The 18,100-nt window shown below is 50.2% G+C and overlaps 3 protein-coding genes across 5 annotated transcripts; 2 read left to right on the top strand and 1 right to left on the bottom strand.

The window, feature by feature from the left end:
- Nucleotides 1-2: 2 nt before the first annotated feature.
- si:dkeyp-75h12.7 lies at nucleotides 3-3,288 on the top strand. Of its 2 annotated transcripts, XM_047040591.1 has the most exons (8): nucleotides 3-252; nucleotides 388-499; nucleotides 701-821; nucleotides 1,264-1,433; nucleotides 1,630-1,808; nucleotides 1,950-2,118; nucleotides 2,245-2,375; nucleotides 2,495-3,288. In XM_047040591.1, exons 2-8 carry the CDS (start codon nucleotides 418-420, stop codon nucleotides 2,669-2,671), a joined length of 1,029 nt encoding a protein of 342 aa, XP_046896547.1. In that variant the 5' UTR covers nucleotides 3-252; nucleotides 388-417; the 3' UTR covers nucleotides 2,672-3,288. The 2 variants fall into 2 exon arrangements, with proteins under 2 accessions (XP_046896547.1, XP_046896548.1); XM_047040592.1 differs by lacking the exons at nucleotides 3-252; nucleotides 388-499; nucleotides 701-821 and having other exon boundaries at nucleotides 1,075-1,433; nucleotides 2,245-2,387.
- Nucleotides 3,209-13,965, bottom strand: pik3c3 (phosphatidylinositol 3-kinase, catalytic subunit type 3). Of its 2 annotated transcripts, none has more exons than XM_047040585.1 (25): nucleotides 13,604-13,965; nucleotides 12,697-12,885; nucleotides 12,019-12,162; nucleotides 11,699-11,828; nucleotides 10,072-10,158; nucleotides 9,874-9,969; nucleotides 9,662-9,733; nucleotides 9,414-9,518; nucleotides 9,180-9,272; nucleotides 8,743-8,928; nucleotides 8,315-8,454; nucleotides 8,093-8,174; nucleotides 7,942-8,009; nucleotides 7,737-7,842; nucleotides 7,395-7,511; nucleotides 7,119-7,250; nucleotides 6,528-6,656; nucleotides 6,147-6,216; nucleotides 5,978-6,042; nucleotides 5,770-5,854; nucleotides 5,561-5,635; nucleotides 5,297-5,465; nucleotides 5,055-5,145; nucleotides 4,822-4,947; nucleotides 3,209-4,589 (listed from the first exon to the last, which is right to left on the bottom strand). In XM_047040585.1, exons 1-25 carry the CDS (start codon nucleotides 13,666-13,668, stop codon nucleotides 4,575-4,577), a joined length of 2,637 nt encoding a protein of 878 aa, XP_046896541.1. In that variant the 5' UTR covers nucleotides 13,669-13,965; the 3' UTR covers nucleotides 3,209-4,574. The 2 variants fall into 2 exon arrangements, with proteins under 2 accessions (XP_046896541.1, XP_046896542.1); XM_047040586.1 differs by having other exon boundaries at nucleotides 7,942-8,006.
- A 2,631-nt stretch (nucleotides 13,966-16,596) lies between these two features.
- msmp1 (microseminoprotein, prostate associated 1) lies at nucleotides 16,597-17,408 on the top strand. Its single transcript, XM_047039382.1, has 3 exons — nucleotides 16,597-16,699; nucleotides 16,935-17,043; nucleotides 17,228-17,408. The coding sequence occupies exons 1-3, from the start codon at nucleotides 16,597-16,599 to the stop codon at nucleotides 17,406-17,408; spliced, it is 393 nt and encodes a 130-aa protein (XP_046895338.1).
- The last annotated feature ends 692 nt before the right edge of the window (nucleotides 17,409-18,100 follow it).

Here is an 18,100-nt window from a genome sequence, read left to right as displayed (position 1 = left end):
AAGTTACATTGGAAAACTCCAGGGGTCTTGTCTGTGACAGTAAGCAGACTGGGAAGCCATAGTGGGTCTCCAGCAGGTTTCTGTCACCTCCCCTCTCATCCTCCCTCCCTTCATCTTCCCCCTTCAGACGCGAGGGTTTCCCCTCCTCACCCACAGAGCTGTAGAAAAGCCCTCAGTGTCCTGAGCTCTTCCTGTCCCCTGTCATCGCTCTCCATCGTCACCTGGCCATCACACTCTCCTCCGTCCGCACAGGTAAGCGTTTCGTCACATCAGTTGATTGGTTCTTGAATCTTGGGTGTGCTGCTCTGAGATTGTGTACGGAATGTTCCGTGGAGGACTGAGTTCTGGTTCTGTTGGGAGTTCTAATAGATTCTTCTTATCTTCCAGAGCAAAGTTCATCCGGTACAGCTGGTTTCCATGGGGACCACAGGCGCGACAACAATCCTCCAGTTGAGTGTGTTATCGGGAGTCTTTGTGGATGCCGCTTTCTTCCTCACAGGTGTGTGTGAGATCTACCTAAAACATATTCCTGTCACACTCCATAAATTGTTTACACAGCCTAGTTGAAATTATACACTTTGATTGATAGTCAATGTCCAGTAGGTACAGTACAGTAGGTCTGTGCTTCAATGTGTCTGAGACCATGACGGGCCAGTCAGTGACTGTTCTATTTGGGGCTGCGTTGCGTGCCTGTCTCCAGGGTCGCACAGTTCCAAGTGTGACAGCACAGTGGATTCCCTGGACTTAAGCTACCTCCTGTGGTGGAGCTGTTCCCTTGACAACCTAAACACCACCTACACCGTCCAGACCAAACAGCAGGGGTGGGCCTGAGCTCAGTACACACGTGCACACACACACACACACACACCACAAAGCTTATGGAAAACCGGACCGAATGAATGACGGAGGGTTATGTACACCCAACAGGTGTCCGAACCTCACATTGTCCTCAGAGAAAGAGAGGTAGTAGTGAGTGTTTCGGAGAAGAGGGTGAGAAAGATGGAGATGGGTTGAGAGCGAGAGAGGGGAAGTGGAAGAGGAGAGGAAGAAAGGTGAGGGGGGGGGGAGAAGGTGGCTGAGGGAGGAAAGAGAAACCGAGAGCAGAGGAGGGGTAGATGTATCAGGAGAGAAGAGATGCTACACATTTACATTATCACCACAGCCCAAAGTCCAAATGTGTGTGTGTGTGTATATGTGAATGTTTTAAAGGAGAGCTTTCTTCTTTGAATTTATGCAAAAAGCTAATGTGTGTGTGTGCTCCAGTGAGCCATGGCTGAATGTGACAGGGTGTGTGCGTGTGTCCTCCCCACACTGTGACCTGACCCGGGCCTTCCTGGACCTGAACCTGTACCACCTGCTCCGCCTGGGGCTGCATGTGGGCCCACAGGACCTGGTGTGGACAGAACCACGCAGCCTGGACCACGAGGACTTCAGTCAGTACTGGATAAGCACACACTTCCACACATGCTCCATCTGTGAACACCATATCTACATGGGTCTATTGGCATAGATATCTTAACAATGCCAAAACCAAAAAGTAGCTAATTGTATAAGTGAAATAGTAATTGAACTTACTGACAGTCATGTTCATTTGTGTGCTTAATGTTTTTTCTTCACTGTTTCTCCCAGCCTTCAGCCCTCCCTCTGTCTCCGTCTCCCTGGACAAGGCTGTGCTGGTTGTGGAGGTGCAGTTCCCATGTTCAGCCAGCAGGAGGTGCTCTCTAAGGAGCTGCTGTCCTGTGTCAGAGTTCATCGACCCCTGGACCACCATCACCGTCTACAACCAGCTCAACCTCTCCCAATACCAGGTACTCCTCTTCCTAAAAAACCCTCTCTCACTGTGTTTCTGCATTGTTACAGTCTCTGTAATTTGTTAACTTCCGCCGTGAGTGGCTTGCCGTGAGATTCCGTTTAGCAACTTCCGCCGTGATTGGCTGATTTCCTTGTAGAGGCGGACTGTGTGGACCCTGGACGTGGTGGCCAGGGAGGAGTTCTCAGATCTGGCTCCAGGACAAGTCTTCTGCGTTGTGGCCAACTTCTCCCTCCAACCCCGCTCCTTCACCCCAGCATCCTCACCCCCCTCACCCCCCCAGTGTGTCCCCACAGCCCCCAGACCAGGTGAGGCCTCAATCTGCAACACTGAGATTGGTGAATGCTTGGCCCCATGACCAAGAAATGATCTCACAACCGATCTGTTCTTTCGTATCCTCACAACATTTTGACTGCTGTTGTCTGGATGTGCAGGTTCTCAGCAGCCTGTGTTGGTGTGGATGGGGGTGAGTTGTGCCCTCCTCTTCCCCTCCCTCCTTCTCCTCCTCCTCTTTCTGAGACGGACTCGGACACCAAACACGACGGAAGAGCTCCCCAAGGCGCTGGTACCCTCTGATGTAGCTCTCTCTCTTTTTACCTTCTTTTACTGTTTACACACACACACACACACACACACACACATAACTAAAAACTGACTTTGTGTGTGTGTGTGTGTATTCTTTAGATGTCCCTCTATAAGCCTGTGTCCACTGACGCCGTCCACCTCAGTGACATCCACCTGGAGGTTCTAGAAGATCACATGTCCGTCCTTTCCTCCCCCGCCTACGTCAGCACAGACACCCAGGAGCAGGCCTCGAGCACATCCTCAGCCCCCTTTCCTAGTGAGCCCGAGTGGGGCTGAACTCGGGCCGTGTAGGGAAGGAGCTCAGCGGCCTGGTGTCAAGCCACAAGCACATCATCCGACGCAACGGTGTACCTCTCTGCACTATGTCGACCCGTGCCACCATCTCAGCACCCAGGACCAGAGGTGGAGCCTTCATTGCCAGGCAACCAGAGGCTTCCGGGGGAGCTCTGGGAGGTGTGGATCTGGCTCTGAGGGAGAGAAGGTGGAGAAGGAGCAGAGATGCTGGTCCAGTCCAAGGAGCTCAAGGTTCTGGAGGAAGAGGAGGTACCAGGCTCTGAGCCAGAGCCCAGTGCCATCTACAGAGGTGAGGCTCAGAGATGGCATAAAAAAACAACAACATTTCATTCCAGAGATTGATTATGGGGTGCTGTTCACCATGGAACATTCCGAACCCTCTAAATCTCCCCACAGCCCACTTGCTGGCTCACAGCCCCCTGCTTCAGCTGTGGTACGGTCCAGACCACACATTAATCAACACGAAACCAATCAAACGTTTGGCATCACCGCCCCCCTACCCCCCTCCTCCGACATATGTTCTGCCCATACCTCCTCACGTTCTCTAACAAGCGCTTTTTTTCTTCATTCGCTGAGTCACTGACTAACAGTTGCCTCTACCCCCCCCCCCCCCCCCCCCCTCGTCGCCCCCCCCCCCATCCTGGGACCCGGAGCAGAGAACACGGTCCCTTCCTCCCTTTCTGCTGCCCGCTGCACCTTTTCCGGAACATTTGGAAACCGTGGGGGGTGCTCACCATCAGGATATGGATACTAACAGTTTCACGACATCAGATGTTGATGTGTATATGAGCAGGGGAGCAGGTCCAAACCCTAACCCTGTCAGTCGTACAGTCATCCCCTCTGGGTTCCAACAGAGAAATCTCAGACCTTTTAAACGATTCTGGACCAGCTTTTTATTGGTTAAGCTGTATTTGCAGTCAGTTGGGTAGAACCCCCCTCACTAATGGCCCCCCTGGGTCTGTAACCTGCCCCCCCCCCCTCCCCCGTAGCTACGGCGACGTTTGAATCCTCCACAATCCTTCCCTCCTACCCTGGACTAGTCCCTGATCTGACCTAAGGAAAGCATGATTAGCAGACTGGGCACTTGAATCCATCCATGTCGTGTTAGATGAGGTGTTTTTCCACACTGTGTTAAAGTGAAGGTCTGACTGCTATTGACTTCCATGCGCCTCCTGACAAGAAATGCTGAGTCATTTTGCTTGATGACTCACACAGCTAAAGTTAGACAGATATATCATTGTTTAGTGGTCTTCAACCCTGGACCTGAGGGAGCACTGTCCTGTAGGATTTAGAGGTCAACACACCTGATTCTAATGAACGGTCATTATCAGGCTCCTGCTGAGCTTGACAACGACCTGTTCATTTGAATTAGGAGCGTTGAAGCAGGGAAGATTCTAGATGTTTCCCTGCATTCTAGATGCTGTCCTTCATGTTCTACATTCTAGACCATGCAGGACAGTGGGCCCTGAGGACCAGGGATGAAGACCGCTGGTTTAGAATTGACAACACTCTTTGGTGTACTGACCTGTAAACACATGAGAAAATTATGCCACTGACTCAGTCTCGCTAGTGTATCAGAAGTGTGTTGTTTATTTGGCCATACATTGAATTTTCATTATATATAATATATACAAACGCTAACATAACAAAGGCATGATCAGTCCATGTTTTGCCGTCTTGCAGTAGAGGTTGGCACTGCACTCTTGGCCTCTGTTCAGCGGAACAGCCGTGTCTCACACACACACACTCTCACACACACACACACCTGGCACCTGCAGGGACACGGCAGGGTTGTGGGGGATGGGGGGCCTTCGGTTTCTACGGCAACAGCGCTTGCGCTCTCTCCATGGTTTTTGCCAGTTCACTCGAATCTCGTTGGTTCTGTTCATCTGCGCCAGTACTGCAGAGGAGACACACACATTAACACAGCGCACACACTGCCTGGCTCTGGTCTTTCTCAAACAATCTTGTTTTCTCTTTCTCTCACACACACACACACACACACACACAGCACTTATGGTTACAAGATGAATTAAAACACCTGGATTACAGCACTTAACATCAGGGATTAAAACGAGGGTGACATCAACTCTCAGGTGTCAGTCATAAAAGGCTCAGAGAGGTGAACCCACCTGGGCAAACTTGTGGATCTGCTCCACCACAGCAGCAAACAGAGCCCCCACACTCTCGTCGATCAGACTCTGCATGTAGTGGACCGCCTCCTCGTCAGACAGGTCCAATCGGAACTTGTCCTGCACCTGGAAAGGGGACAGAACGCCTTTGATGGTAACAAACCAATACAGCGAGGTTGGTGTCTCCTTTACAAGGAAGGTGGGTGTGTGTGTGTGTGTGCGCGTCCGCTCACCTTTTTAACAGTCTTGTCGGGCTCCAGTGCTATATCAGGAATGTTGGCGTCCACCATGAGAGAGAACAGGTTCAGGATGAGGTTGGAGTACCTGGGGAGAGGGGGAGGAGTCTGTAAACTTCTGATGTCACAGTGTGGAAAGGACTGTGTGTGTGAGTGTATATATCTCCTATCCCACAGCACTTCTATATGTGTGTGTGTGTCTCCTATCCCACAGCACTGTGTGTGTGTGTTTCCCCTACCTGCGGAGGTGAAGGAAGGCGGTGTAACACTGCTTCCTGAACTCCTGGTACTGCTCGCTCTGCATGCCCCCCATGCCCTCCACCATCTCCTTGCTCAGCTTCATGGGCGGGGGCAGGGGCTTGGGGTCGCGGCCCAGGATGTAGCCAAAGTCAATATGGAACAACTTCCCTGAAGGGGAAGAAAGATCCAGACAGGGAGAGAGTTTTATGTAGGGGACTGGAAGTTAAGTGTGACTCTCCTTAGCGTGTGTCTCGGTCTATTACCGGTCTTAGTTAGTAGCAGGTTGTCCAGATGTCTGTCTCCCACTCCAAGGATGTACGTTATGACGCAGTAACCAGCTGGGTGAGAGGAAAAACAGAGAGATATTGCTGGACTCAGTTCTATTGGACAGCATGGTTACATGAGTGACACTTTGACCAATAGGATGGCCAGTGGCGGTGAAGTGGGAGGGCTTTAGAGGGAGAGCACTCACCACAGCTCTTAACGTAGGTGTCCATCACCTCAGGGCTGATGCCATAGGGCCCTTTTTCACTAGGAGCGTGTTTTCTGAAGAAGCTCTAATGAAAAGAGCAAAACAATATTAAAGTGTAAAAACATTCAAGGAAGAACAAGACTGTTGACAGTTTCTACTCAGACACAGGAGGTATCCAAAAGAATTAAAAGTTTGAACAATTTCCTACCTGAATGTTGCCTTCAGTGGCCAGTACCTCTGCCACAGGAACTGACTGGACAAACTGCATGAACCCTGGAAAGGGTTAGAACAAACTTACAAGGTCAAAGGTCACGTTGCACACTTCCTGTCCCAAAATATTACAAATATATATGAAGAAAACACCAAACGGTGCTCACCGTGTTTGGTGCTGGTTGCCAGAACTTTGTATGGCGTCAACTTCAGGTCCAAGTTCTCTTTCCTCAAGAGCTGAGAGAGAAAAAATAGAGAAAGCAAATAATCACTTGTGTGTCAACTTCATACAATCTCTAAAAAGACACACATCACTTGTGCTTAAAGGTGTACTACGGGTGAGTGATGATCACCTTACATGTACATCATTTACATTTATTCATTTAGCAGACGCTTTTATCCAAAGCGACTTCCAAGAGAGAGCTTTACAAACTGCATAGGTCACTGATAATAACAACAAGATAGCCCCAAAGCATTGCGGGTAGCCAAAACAAGCACACATTGTGAACAACCTTGCGTATGTGGAGAATGTGTGTGTGTGTGTAAACCTTGTCCATGAGGGAGATGATCTGCAGGATGAGCTGGTCTTGCCTCAGGTCGTCCCCGTGTTTGAAGATGACCGGGTACATGGCCCCGTCCTCCGTCTTGAAAAGCAGCTTGGCCGGCATCAGGGCACTCTGCCGGAGGAGGACAACACACGGGAGCTTAGTGGTTAGAGGTTAGTGGGGGTGGAGAGGTTACAACCACCTCTTAACAGACGTTTCCAAATAGGAGAGAGAAACGTCGAGACTAGGGGTGGGCAACCCCTGGTCCTCAGGGTACCTCCTGTCCTGCATGTTTTAGATGTTTCCCTGCTCCAACACACCTGATTCAAATGAATGGTCATTACCAGGCTTCCACATTCATTTGAATCAGGTGTGTTGGAGCAGGGAAACATCTAAAACATGCAGGACAGGGGGTACCCTGAGGACCAGGATTGCCCAGCACTAGTCTAGAAGGAGAAAGGCAGAGAAGGAGATGGAAGGGAGGGAGGGAGGAGGTTGTTGAAGGGCATGGATGAAGGAGGGGATGAAGGAGGGGATGAAGGAGGGGACGAAGGAGACACAGAAGGAGGATGCGTGGCCAGGGTGGTGGCTCACCTTGAAGAGCGTGGCGGTGTCGGGCACGATGCCCCTGATCCTGACCTGGGGCTCCAGGGGCAGGGGGATGGGCTCGATCTCAGACAGGTTCACCTTCTCGTTGTCGGCCAGCAGGGCCTGCAGTCGCTCCGTCTGACACACAGGGGGCGCCATCACGTCACAAAGCTTCATCACGGCGCCAAAGAGGGGCTCTGAGCCTCTCTCACTCTACCAGAGTGCTCCACATGACCGTCCGATGTGTGTGTGTGTGTGAGAGAGAGTGTGTGTGTGTCCTACCTTTTTCTTGCGGTTGCCGCTCTCTCTCTGCACAGCCTTCATCAGCATCACCAGTCTGTCTACGAAGGTCTGCTGGGAGGCCAGCAGGGAGCGCATCACCCTCACACTCTTATCACCCTGAGAGAGAGAGAGAGAGAGAGAGAGAGAGGGAGAGGGAGAGGGAGAGGGAGAGGGAGAGGGAGAGGGAGAGGGAGAGGGAGAGGGAGAGGGAGAGGGAGGATATGTGATCTCACCTCAAATCCCTGAGAAAAGGTTTGTTTGAACGGAGGCACAGCGCCCCAGGGAGTGAGAGCGTGTGTGTGTGTGTGTGTGAGACTGTTCCAGCAGTGCTGGCAGCCTGACCTTGAGCAGAGCCTGGCTGAACCTCCTCATGACGTTCAGGTACATCTCGTGGGTCTTGGGGTCTCTCTGCTGGGTGTCCTGGTCCTCACACTCCACTATCACGTACCTGAGGAGGAGAACACTGCGTTACCACACACACACAGGTGTGCACACACACACACACACGCACAGGTGTACGCACAGGTGTGCACACACACACACTCACCAGTACAAGTAGTTGGCCAGGGTTGAGTTCTTGCAGGCTCTGGAGATGAGGAACGTGCACAGATCCTGCTGCACAGGAGGAAGAACAAACTGTTTGGTTTTCTTCATGACTAAGATTCCTCCATCTTCCTCTTCCTCTCCCTCCCTCTTACCTCCAGGCTCTCGTTGTCCGCTCCCTCCTTCCCCTTCTGTGTAGCAGCCGAGGGCACTGAGGGTCCTGTCTGGACCTGGGAACTGTACACACACACAGGTCACCACATTTAATAACACAACGCCCCTGATAGAATTCAGAGAATCAGCATGCAAGTTTCACAGAAGTGCTCTTCTGTACGAGGCTGGACCATGGTGCTCCAGACCCAGACCCCCCTGCTGACCTGTCCAGGTCCCCCAGTGTGGAGCTCTCTCCCAGGCCCTGGGAGTCCCTCTTGCTGCCTGGCTCCAGCCCTCCCTGGATGTCGTTGAAGTTCTCGTACTTCAGAGCCTGGACCAGCTGAAGCAGGTACATCAGAAGGTCCTGGAACACCGAGGAGAGGGGGGAGGGGGGTTGGGGTTAGGTGTCCTGGTTAACTTCAACATTTAACAGACACACACATTTATATTACATTTAGTCATTTAGCAGACGCTCTTATCCAGAGCGACTTACAGTAAGTACAGGGACATTCCCCCTGAGGCAAGTAGGGTGAAGTGCCTTGCCCAAGGACACGTCATTTAGCACAGCCGGGAATTGAACCGGCAACCTTCTGATTAATAGCCTGATTCCCTAACCGCTCAGCCATCTGACCCCACACACACACACACACACCTCATCGTCGGCCTGCTGCAAGCGGGCCACGGCGTAGCGGCGGACGTCTGGGTTGGTGAACTGGGAGGAGAGCAGCTCCAGAGAGTCCTCCACGTCCATGGGCCTCCACTTCCCCAGCAGCTCCAGGGCCTGCTTGGCCTCCTGGGCCAGAGCCCAGTTCACACACTTCAGGAACTTAGTCAGCGCCTGGATGAAGGGGTGGAGGTGGATGGACACACACACACACGGGGGTTAATAAACAGTAAATCAGCTGTTTGCTTCATGGAAAGGAGGCAAGCCTATCTTGCTGTGTAACAGATGTGTGCACACACACACACAGGTGTTAAAATGTTTACAGGTAATTTAGCTGTTTGCTTCATGGAATGCGTGCACACACACACACACACACACACACACACACACACAGGAGACATGGGAGAGGAGGTGAGAGCACAGACCTTTTCCTGGGTGGTGAGGTAATAACGGAACTTCCACACCAGGTCCTGTTCCTCGGAGCTCAGCTGCTTGGTTGGAGGGTAGCTCACTATGATCTGAGACCAGAGAGAGGCTGGTGTGAGTGTACTGAGACACACACTCATATACATCAACACACACACACACATACTAGCTTATGTCCTGATGGTCTGAACTAATATCAACACACACACACACACACTAGTAAAGGCACTGACATTGAGCTGGTCCCTGGTGGCAGCGTTGGGTTTGAGGTCGTGGTCAGAGGGGCCGCTCCGCAGGCTGCGAGCCAGCTTGTGGTGTTTACTCTCCACCAGGTTCTCCTACGGCGGGGGAGGAGGGACACAAAGCCAAAACGTCAACCACGTCTCAACGCGCTCCAACATGAAGATTGTTGATCATCCTATGAAACCTCATCGAAGTCGGCTCGTAACCTCTGTGTGTGTGTTTGTGTGTGGTCTCTCACCATGCACATTTGTGGGTCTGGGACTTTGACGATATCGGAGCTGGTGGGAACAGGAGAGGATTCGTCCCCATCCTGGAAGTGGGAGGGGCCAGGGAGAGTACGTGAACCAATCAGACCATCCCACCGACGACCCATCGAGCACACACAGCTCTGGGTGGATACATGTTATACTTCCATACTTGCACGCGTGTACTGTACTGTGTACTACCTACCTTCTCGTAGTACACAATGCTGTACTCTTTCTCTCCCGTTTTGACGCGAGGAAACTCCACCATGAGATACATGAAGTTGGAGCTGCGCTTCTCACTCTGTTGAAGTCATAAAGGGTGCTTTTGATTCGGTTTGACTCTGTGAGACGTGTACATTTGAGCAGTTACAAGGTTTCGAACCATGGCGTAAATCAAACGCACCTCATTGATCATCTCGATCTCCCTGAAGGTCAGACGGTCTAGCCAATCAACTTTCACCATGTGACCCTGTCTATGAGCCTTTGTCAACTGGAGAGAGAGAAGAAGAGGGAGAAAGAGAGGTGGGGGAAAAAAGAGTGCGAGAGAGAGAGAGAGAGACAGAGAGAGACAGAGACAGAGAGAGAGAGAGAGAGACAGAGAGAGAGACAGAGAGAGAGAGGGGGGGGGTACAGAAAGACAGAGCAACAGGAGAGATGGACAGTGGAGGTTAGCACCAAAAGTACAGCAACTGAGCCAAAGTTAAAGCACCAGCATGCGGTGTCACCACACAGCCAACCAGAGCACAGCTTGGGTACCAGTGGCCAATCCAGGTTTTGGAATGCACACATAGCAGCCAATCCTCTTAGAGAGTCAGTCAGTGTGGGTCTTGGAACACACAAGCACACCATCACTCGGGACCCCACTCCAAGCCCTGAGTGGAAGGCCTAGTTAGTAGTTGTTCACACCAACATCACCAGGCTCAATGACCTACAGCCAGTCCTAGACACTAAGTTTGGTTGCCCAACATTTACTGTAAAATGACTTGAACAGATTGAACGAATGTTCTTACTAGACAAACTTGCTAGCCTGGCTGCCAGCCCAACTTATCCCCGCCCACAATAAATTTGGTCGGGAAGTTGGGTCTGGAGTAGCTCGTTTGCGGAAAAACTATGTCCGGACAGGAGCTGTTCGGACCAATCAAATTGTCAGGGCGGGCTTTATACGATGATGGACAGATGATCAACAGTAACGTAATCAACAACGTCACCAAAGAGCACTTGGGTTGAATTCGTTTTCAACAAACAACATATTACGTTGCTCTGATTGGTTGTAAATCTATCCAATTGAGCGAATAGGCATTTGTTTTTCGAGTTGGGTTGAAACACGCCCCATACTCACAGCCCAACAGAGAGTTATCAGACTCATACTCTGACTAGAATTATGAGTATGACAACGTCAGGCTACAAACTTGCTACTCTCCTATCTAAATAGGGTTAGGGTCAGGTGGCTGACCGGTTAGGGCTAGTAATCAGAAGGTTGCCGGTTTGATTCCCGGCCGTGCAAATAACGTTGTGTCCTTGGGCACAGCAATTCACCCTACTTGCCTCAGGGAGAATGTCCCTGTACTTACTGTAAGTCGCTCTGGATAAGAGCGTCTGCTAAATGACTAAATGTAATATAAATGTAAATGACAAGGGAAAACACAGGCAATATGTCTGTCTCTCTCACAAACACACACAGACAATCCATGCACATCACTAAATAGATGTGGCAATTGGCTACACAAGTAGCACTTATGGAAGACCCTAATGCCTACACACAGATATAGACACACACGCCCAGCGTTCCACCGCCTCTCCTCCCAAAGCCTGTACTCACATCACTGAGTATCTGCAGGTCAGGGCCCTGGAACAGACCACGTTTTAGATACACCCTGTTACAAGAGGTTATCTCACACACACACACACACACACCAAGCACACAATGCCCACTCCATCAAATATGCTCTTTACCGCCTAACCTTTAGCTCTGCTTCTTACACACACACACACACACACACACGTCCCATTCTTCTCCCCTCAATGCCCACCTTGGCCAGTCTGCCCATCTGGTCTTCTGCCAGGCTGCTGCTGGTGCGTCCAGGGGTGCTGGTCGGCTCGCTTCCGTCTCCCTCCACCCCTGGCCACACCTTCAGGTCATGCATCCCCTGCCGGAACATACTGTCAGAGAGAGAGAGAGAGGGGGGGGGGGGGGGGGGAGAGAGAGGAGGGGAGAGAGAGAGAGATGGCAGAGAGGCACCCAACTTGTAGCTAGTGTCAGAAGAATACAGTCTTAAAATGCATCACTTTCACGTGACTTCTTCATGTGTTTCGCTTTGAATATATGCATGACACGCACACGGTCACTCACCCATATTTGCCGAAGAGGGTGACGGTGGTCCCGCCCACAGGCGTGGCCCTGCCCGGCCCGTACACGTCCCACACTGTGAGGGCCACCTGGGCACTCTGGGGCAGGTCGGGGTACTTTACCGGCAGACGCAGCCACTCGTTCCAGCTGAGGGAGGGAGGGGGGAGGGGGGGACATGGAGAGAAGGATGGGAGGAGGGAGGGAGGGGGGGACATGGAGAGAAGGATGGGGGGAAGGGAGGGGGGGACATGGAGAGAAGGATGGGGGGAGGGAGGGAGGGAGGGAGGGGGGGACATGGAGAGAAGGATGGGGGGAGAGTGTGAGAGGGAGTTATAGAGGGCCGGAAGTATAGGATGAAGGAGAGGATGAGGAGTATAGGATGAAGGAGAAGGATGGGGGGAGGGAGGGAGGGAGGGGGGGACATGGAGAGAAGGATGGGGGGAGGGAGGGGGGGACATGGAGAGAAGGATGGGGGGAGGGAGGGAGGGACATGGAGAGAAGGATGGGGGGAGAGTGTGAGAGGGAGTTATAGAGGGCCGGAAGTATACAATGCTGTTGTAAAGCCATGAAGGCTTGTCAGACAGACACTTTGTTGGATATGAGATACAGAAACAGTGATTTACTTACTATGATCCACGGTGTTACAGTGTGTGTATGTGTGTTTTCTCCCTGTACACTCACTTCCAGCGTGTGCTGAAGGCCTTGTAGGAGGTCCGTACTGGCAGCGCCAGCGGCTTGCCCTCAGCAAACACCTGGCATGTGACGTACAGGTCGGAGCAGTTCTCCTGGTAGAGACCAGAGAAGCGCAGCATTGGGTCTTGGAGTAGAGCCTTGTAGCTCTTCTGTTCCCTCTTCCCTTCAAGACTACCACTAGAGGAGACAAGGGAGAGAGGAGGAAGAGAGAGAGGAGGATGGGGGGGGGGGGGGGGGGGTAGGGTTGAGAGATGGGGGAAGTGGATGAGATAATAGAGGATAAAATATTCGTTTTTAACTGAAAGAGCGTTTTAAGTGTTCTACTGTCTTTTTTGTAGGGGTTGACCGGTGTTTACCAATTGTGAGCAATGACTTCAGTGAGCTTAAGTTAAGCATAACTAAATCAAACTGACTGCGGATAACAGTTGCGATAACTCATGTGACATAAGACTATTTTATTCCCGATCATAACACGCTGCGAAACATCGCACGGACGGTTTGTTGAGAATTATGAATATAATTTTATTATACCCATTCGGTGGTACTCAGCTTGTTAACGGTCGTCACGAGACGCCCGCAAGCCCATGGTGGAATGTGCATGATGTCAACAACGAGCATATTGTGTTCTAAGAGCCCTCGCAGGGCACGTTATGCCTGATATACTTGTCATAGTTGCCGAGCTCGCTTGTGTAAATATTCAACAAACAACTAACGTAACCGAGACGCGTTAGGGCCAGTTGCTAAAATATAAATTATAAGTAGTCTATCTTATTTGTGCAAGAGTTGACATACTATCAGCATCTTCTACGAGGAAGCTAACTATAGGGATTTGATGACATCTTCACCAGTTGTCTTTGAACAGCCTTTCTGAATTACTTCAAACCAAACCACTTACATTTTGAGTTGAACATTGATATCCAAGTCACAGCTGTAGACATAGTTAAACTTCTCTGTGTCCATCTTCCAGAAAATAAAACACACACTAAAATAGTTGCAGATTGTATCCGAGCAGTGGGCTTCGAACAAGGCCTCTTACTTTGAATACCCTAAAGCTGTCTGGTAAGCTATAGCTAACTAGCTAGTTGGCATATTCAAACCAGTACAACAATGGTTTATAAATTAGTTAGAAAATATATCTATCCAAATATCACAATAAATATTTTATAGTCTTGATTTTAAGGAATGACATTATAAGAACGAGTCTGTCCGGGCATGATGTTGTGTTTTTGTCAGTAAACGCAACAACCGAAAGCTTGTTTCAGGGAAAAGCAATGGTTAGTCGATGAACTGTCAACAAGAGACATAGCCGTCAATCGCATTACTCAAGGGTCGATTTGTCGAGCCTTAAAACGTTAACGTTCTTCCTGGATGAAAAAAAATCACAATGAGGCGGAGTCTAAAGTAAAACCTTAAAGCGATAGACGCCTAATTTGGTGTCTTGCTTTACACCATTTCTTAAGCATACAAGTCATATTGTCAATGTTTTAACCATAGAATGTTTCAAGTATAATGGCGTAAGTAGGCACTACATTAGGTGTTCTCTATGCTATATTGTTTCCAGAACCGTCTCCTAACCCTTGAATCCCCCAGTTTATATAACTTTGAGGGATGACTCAGTTGTCAGGAAGGTTTAATCGTTGCCGTGTGCCAGGTTGCCACGCTCCACTAATTATTAAATAGCTGTTAAAACGGACAAGCCCCATTGCTTACCTGGTGTGGCGGGCGACAGGATCACAGTATGGTGGGGGGGGTATGGTGATGTCTGATGCAGATGCGTTACTGTGTTGATGTTGTGATGAAAAGGGTTGTGTAGCGGTTTTCATGGTAAAAATTATTGTAGGGGTAAGTTGGGCTTGCTGTGGTTACCGGTGGCGTCTGGGACTAGTAGTCTGGAAGGCAGGAACATTACGTCTCATTTCCTAATCACTCCTCGGCAGGTCTCCACACCACATATTTTCATCGCTTCTTCAACGTCCTACAATAAACAAACATGTTGTCCATGAAAAATGTTTTTATTGAACATTGCCGGACTGAGACCTGTTTATGGTGATGATGACACCATCCACAGAAAAGTCTAGAAAACGACCATGATGACAGTTCTCTGAAATGTCAGAGTCAAAATGTCACCAATAAACGCACACACATGCCACCAGTTACTAAACACCCATGAGGACCGGAGGGGTGTGTGCGCAACACACACTTCATCATGAAGTAAAGATACAAGATGGAAAAGAACACCTCCCTAGTCAACACCTCGTCAGAGCAGGGTGACGATCCATCTCCAGCTTAGTCGTACAGGACCCTTGGGCTTCGGTATAGAGAGGAACCAAAACTGCTGTTGGTGCTGGTGAGGAGTTGGTGTCACACGGCCCAAGAGCCCTTTGGAAGTGAAGATATCTACGTAGATGCAGAGGGACAACTGAGTCATTTTGAACACACACACACACACACTCACACACACACACACACACACACACATACACACACACACAAACAGAAGACAAATACAAGAAGACATTCCAATCTATGTGGTAGCACCCCTGGCCAAGGAAGGAGACCCATCAACACTCTTTGACTACTGCTGGAGAATGAGAGAACATGCACATAAAGCAGCCTTGTGAGCCCCTGGGGCCACCCCCTTCTCTCTGAGACGGTCCACTCCCTCATTGCAGGTTTTTCCTATGATCTCTGAGCTCAGGAGTTGATAGTGAAAATGAAGATGAGCTCATGTTTGGTTTAGGCTCAGGGAGCGTTGCCGTGGCGCTAGCAACCTCGCACTTCCCATTGTCGGGTGGTCACATGACCTTAACCAAAGATGACTTCCAGCACCCCATACAGACAGCCACACGATGGGAGAGGATGGACCTGTGGATGTCCCCCTGTGTTTATACTAATAAATAATCCCTCACATGTATTCACTGACACACAAACATGCTCACAGACACAGACATCACACACAGACCTGTACCGGGAGCCATAGATCTATAAAAGTCGAATCCTGTTTTTATGAGCTTCCTCCTCCCAAACATCCAGTCTTCATCCATCCTCTCCTGTGTGTGTCTGTCTGCTCCTCTGGGGTCGTTGCGCTGGATAGAACCTGCATGAGGTCACAGTGTGGACACACCGCCATGACATCATCAACATGAGCTCACTCTAGCTTCCAAAGGAGGCAGATAGGGGTCAATGAAAGCAGTAGGCTGGTGCATGTGTATATATACATGCATGCATGTGTGTCTGTGCACACATGTTTGCGTGTTAGGGCTCTTTAGTAACCACAGTTACACATATGGTGGGTAAAGATGAAACGGCATTGTACAATCATACAGAACACATGTGGACTAGCGGTTTAATCGTAGGGACGTTGTGTCGCTTTTTGAAAAAGAACGAAGGACTTAGGGCCTGAAACCCTCAGACCGAGTCTGAATCATGTCAGTCCAACCATGTCAGCCATTCCCTCCTTTACTGGTTCTCTTTGGACCTCACCTCTGTCTCCTCCCCCCCCCTTCACCTCTCTCCTCCCTCTCTCACCTCTCTTCCATCCCTCCCTCTTAGTCATAGCCCAATGTGTCAGTGTTTCTATCATTTAAGGGGGTCATGCCCGACGGAGCGCAGCGCGGTGATCTCCGGAGTGCCAAAACTGTGCCAAGACACAGCCTTTTTCCCCTCACCCCCCATCCCCAGCAGCCTCCTCCCCAACTCCACCACCACCACCACACCACCGCCACCCCCAAACCATACACCCGCCTCCCCTCCTAGTGGCGTCCCTCTCTAACGCCCCCGTCCGGACCCACCCCTGCGCCCCGCGCTCGTAAAGATCCGGAGGAGGTATATATGAAGGTGTGAGGAGCACAGGGACAAGCAGAAGCCAAAGAGGAGCAGCAGAGGAAGATGAAGAGCTCTGTGAGGACCTGGCCGCTGACCCTCCTGATGGGAACCCTGCTGTGGGCCACCTGCTCCACCGCACCCATGCAGTGTCACTTCAACTCCAGAGGTGAGGTTCCGGGTCCTGTTGAGGACATCGTCTCGAATCCGTTCCTTTCTTTATACAATCTTCAATTCAGATCTGAAGGATTATCTCAGGGCTGAACAATGGTTTAGGAGACTGTTAGGGGTTGACAAGTCGTCCAATCACATTCAAGTTCAATTGCGAGTGTTTGAGCTGGTTTTATCAGCATGGATATCTCTAGTTGTAGAAATCCTTAGGAGTTCTTCTGTTTCTTTCTCAGCGTTGTGTGTGTATGAGGGGAAGCACTACTCTCTGGGGGATACTTGGATGGAGAACGGCTGTCTCCAGTGCACCTGTCTGCACCCAGTGGGGGTGGGTTGCTGTGAAACGTGAGTACTGAGATGCCCCCGAAAATGGAGAAAGGGAGTGTGTAACTGACACACAGGGCTGTGTAACTGACACACAGGGCTGTGTTACTGACCAACCACCAAACAAGAAGCACACACATGCATTCGAGGACCAGAGCTCAGGTCGTGGTATTGTAATGTGTCCCTCCCTCCTGTCTCCATGCAGGGTGCATCGCCCTGTGGACTTCCCCTCGTGGTGTGAGGTGCGTGTGGAGATGCTGACTTGTAAGGTGTCCCTGGTCCAGACCGCTGACCCCCGGCTCCCCTGCTCCCCCGGGGGGAACAACTTCCTGGACCCCAGGCAGGGGGGTCATTTCAACCTTCCCCTGGGGGAGTGGGGCCGGTAGGGCGCCAGTTTGGGCCCAGGGAGATGGATGGAACTAGCGGAACCGATGGAACATAGTGAAGCTTCCTCTCATCTCCCTTCCTGTCTGCTGGTCTGTGCAACATGGCTTTATCAGTTTCTCACTTCCTGTATATCGCATGAACTTAACCATAACCATTAACAGGGTTAGTAATAATTTTTTTGGGGGGAAAGAAGATGGTCTGTGCAGCTTTTTTGTGTTACAAGGTTGGTTTTGTTGGCGACAGGACTGCTTTAGTCCATAGTGGTTCTCAGTGGAGTAATACACATGGGGGACACTGCTGTTGTATTGACTTAACTGTGTACTTATATGTTATGTTATGCCAGGTGCTTGCGTTGTCTTGTCTTAAGAATTTCAGTGCCCAGTCTGACCTTGTGTTGCTCTGAGCACCTGACAAATAAAAGACTTGAACTGAGAAGTATGTTTCCACCTCACCAAAGGACAACCAAACAAACTAGTATTAAATTGGAAGAATGAGGTTCAAACGGCACAATTTTTTCTCAGAACGCAACTGAATATTCATTTAAAGTATGACATACAGTAAGCGTTCAGTTATTAACGGATGCACTACTGTAAATATATGCACCAATAGTAATATATATGGTATAAAGGCTCTTGTATGCATCCTGTTCTGTATCGCTTCTCACTTTTTCTCAAAAATAAAATCATTCAAA

Source organism: Hypomesus transpacificus, chromosome 18 (assembly GCF_021917145.1).
Source record: "Hypomesus transpacificus isolate Combined female chromosome 18, fHypTra1, whole genome shotgun sequence".
NCBI classification, from domain to species: domain Eukaryota; kingdom Metazoa; phylum Chordata; class Actinopteri; order Osmeriformes; family Osmeridae; genus Hypomesus; species Hypomesus transpacificus.
Note: the sequence above shows the minus strand (reverse complement) of the source record. Positions and strands in the feature narration are given on the sequence as shown.

What these genes read in the sequence shown, in the direction of transcription:
- si:dkeyp-75h12.7 (XM_047040591.1), top strand. Translation starts at nt 418, where the DNA reads ATGGGGACCACAGGCGCGACAACAATCCTCCAGTTGAGTGTGTTATCG. An exon ending in TGCCGCTTTCTTCCTCACAG is followed by an intron (nt 500 to 700) that starts GTGTGTGTGAGA and finishes GCCTGTCTCCAG; the next exon opens with GGTCGCACAGTTCCAAGTGT. An exon ending in AAGAGCTCCCCAAGGCGCTG is followed by an intron (nt 2,376 to 2,494) that starts GTACCCTCTGAT and finishes TGTATTCTTTAG; the next exon opens with ATGTCCCTCTATAAGCCTGT.
- pik3c3 (XM_047040585.1), bottom strand. Translation starts at nt 13,668, where the DNA reads ATGGACACAGAGAAGTTTAACTATGTCTACAGCTGTGACTTGGATATC. An exon ending in CAGACCCACAAATGTGCATG is followed by an intron (nt 9,519 to 9,661) that starts GTGAGAGACCAC and finishes CCCCCGCCGTAG; the next exon opens with GAGAACCTGGTGGAGAGTAA. An exon ending in CACCTACGTTAAGAGCTGTG is followed by an intron (nt 5,636 to 5,769) that starts GTGAGTGCTCTC and finishes CCTCTCACCCAG; the next exon opens with CTGGTTACTGCGTCATAACG.
- msmp1 (XM_047039382.1), top strand. Translation starts at nt 16,597, where the DNA reads ATGAAGAGCTCTGTGAGGACCTGGCCGCTGACCCTCCTGATGGGAACC. An exon ending in GTGTCACTTCAACTCCAGAG is followed by an intron (nt 16,700 to 16,934) that starts GTGAGGTTCCGG and finishes TTTCTTTCTCAG; the next exon opens with CGTTGTGTGTGTATGAGGGG. An exon ending in GGGGTGGGTTGCTGTGAAAC is followed by an intron (nt 17,044 to 17,227) that starts GTGAGTACTGAG and finishes GTCTCCATGCAG; the next exon opens with GGTGCATCGCCCTGTGGACT.